The sequence below is a fragment of the Lactuca saligna genome, chromosome 2, assembly GCF_052625555.1.
Source record: "Lactuca saligna cultivar CGN05327 chromosome 2, ASM5262555v1, whole genome shotgun sequence".
Classification (NCBI taxonomy): domain Eukaryota; kingdom Viridiplantae; phylum Streptophyta; class Magnoliopsida; order Asterales; family Asteraceae; genus Lactuca; species Lactuca saligna.
The window spans coordinates 37311574-37313484 of NC_136418.1; the positions used below are offsets into that span (position 1 = coordinate 37311574).

The window sequence follows — 1911 nt, forward strand, 5'->3', positions numbered from 1 at the left end:
GTTTTGATACTTATCATTTTAAGGTATTTTTGAAATAAATATTATTCAGTTGTCAATTTTTAGTTTGTTTCAGTTTTTAAAATCAAAATCATATACTTACATATATAAAATATAAAATATCATATATATGATATTAAATTGCAATAAATACATTTTTTCATTTTTTATTTTAAAGTTGTATATTAAAAACTATTTTCTATTTACATTTTAATTTAATATTTAATTTTTTTTTAAATTAATTCGTGTATTACACGGGTCTCGCACCTAGTAAAGATATATATAAAAATAGACTAAAAACTTCGAACACCAGTGTGAGAAAGCATATTGATGGGAGTATTTTTTTCTGGTGTTTCGAAATACTAGAATCCAAGAATATATTGTATTTATTCAAGATGATAAAAGATGAGAGAAAGAAACCATATACTTGTAGATAAAATTATTTACGTAGGCTAAGTTACTTAAAAAACCCCTTAATTATCTTACCATAATTATATGAATATAAATAATGATCTGACAATATATATTTGGACTCATACAGGCTTCATGTGCTAGAGCTTTGTGTGGGTCTTATCCTCTTTGCATCAGGTTGCTATGATCTTGCATTTGGAAAGCATTACTACTACATTTACCTATGTGTACAAGGTATAGCTTTCATCGTAATGGGTTTGGGTTATGTTGGCACTCAGGTTCCTAGCTCCTAGATGAGATTCTCCGTCAGCCATTTTTGATCGACAGTTATTTTATCTTTGTGCCCCGATCATTTCTTCTTTAGCTACACCATACAACGTTTGAGAAAATGCAACTTTCTTCTAGTTCATTTAACTGAACGTTACCTTATTGTTTGCATACAAAAAAAGTAAAACGTTGTAGTTCCATACAAAGAATCATAAAAGCACACAAGGGACAAGAAATGGTGAAGAAAAGGTTGGTACCTTTTTCATGTTTCATGAAAGTTCATAAAGTAGAAGGCTTACTTGTATTTACCGGGTTATGTAGATTTTGTTTGAAATTTGATTCTTGTTTGTTATATATGTAATATTTATTTATTTTAAATAACTAGACACTGACAAACATGTTTTAAGTACTCATTGATGACATGTCATTATAGGTTTTGTGGATAAAGCCTCGTAACCATTTCTAACAACATTGCTCTTGAAGGTTTGGTTGTTGTACATCACCTATATTGCAATGACATGTGTTGGTCATATTTTATTTTGTATATATTTTATCATGAAGTTGGTAGTTAAATTGATGAAAATAAGGTTATTTTGTGATAAATACAATAAACGATTTAATAATCAATTTTAGATTACACTAGCCATTTTACAGTTAAATATGATCATTTTGTTTAGTTGAAGTTATATTGCTTGTCATCTCAAATTGAATAGTTGACCAAATCAATTTAAGTCATTAGTCAGTTTCGTTCCAAAAAAATGCAAAGATGGACCGAAGACAAAGAACATGCAAATAAAGATCAATGTACTCTCCAGCTCCCTTATGAAAGACAAAGAACATGCAAATATGGACAAAAGGTTATTGATCTAATAAATGACAAATTTTACTTGCATCCTGAACAATTTAATTGATCCTTCAAGAATAGTATATAAGGAGTAACTTCCTTATGTATTGAGATACGTGAGAGCTCACTACTAGAAAACAACCATTTAATGACACACACTGATTTACGATACGTAAGTTTTGCGCGTCCTAAAAATCATGTCAGTTTTCTAAAATTTGAAGAATAGAGGACACACATTTTTGCATGCCCTAAAATTAGTGTCTAACAAAAAAAACATGGAGGACACCTATCATAAAAAGTGTGTTGTGTAAAGGTGTCGTTATATATATATATATATATATATATATATATATATATATATATATATATATATATATATATATATATATATA

At 28.0% G+C, this 1911-nt stretch overlaps 1 protein-coding gene across 2 annotated transcripts in view; it reads left to right on the top strand.

Moving 5' to 3' along the window:
• Positions 1-1221, top strand: part of LOC145030870 (glucomannan 4-beta-mannosyltransferase 9-like) — a 28526-nt gene extending 27305 nt beyond the window's left edge. The window contains exons 9-10 of one of the 2 annotated variants that reach the window (XM_078979309.1): positions 539-585; positions 687-1221. In XM_078979309.1, coding sequence (XP_078835435.1) covers positions 539-585; positions 687-694 — 55 coding nt within the window. In that variant the 3' untranslated portion in view covers positions 695-1221. Of the gene's footprint in view, positions 1-538 lie in introns of both variants that reach the window. The other variant, XM_078979308.1, reaches the window with a different exon arrangement.
• Positions 1222-1911: the final 690 nt, after the last annotated feature.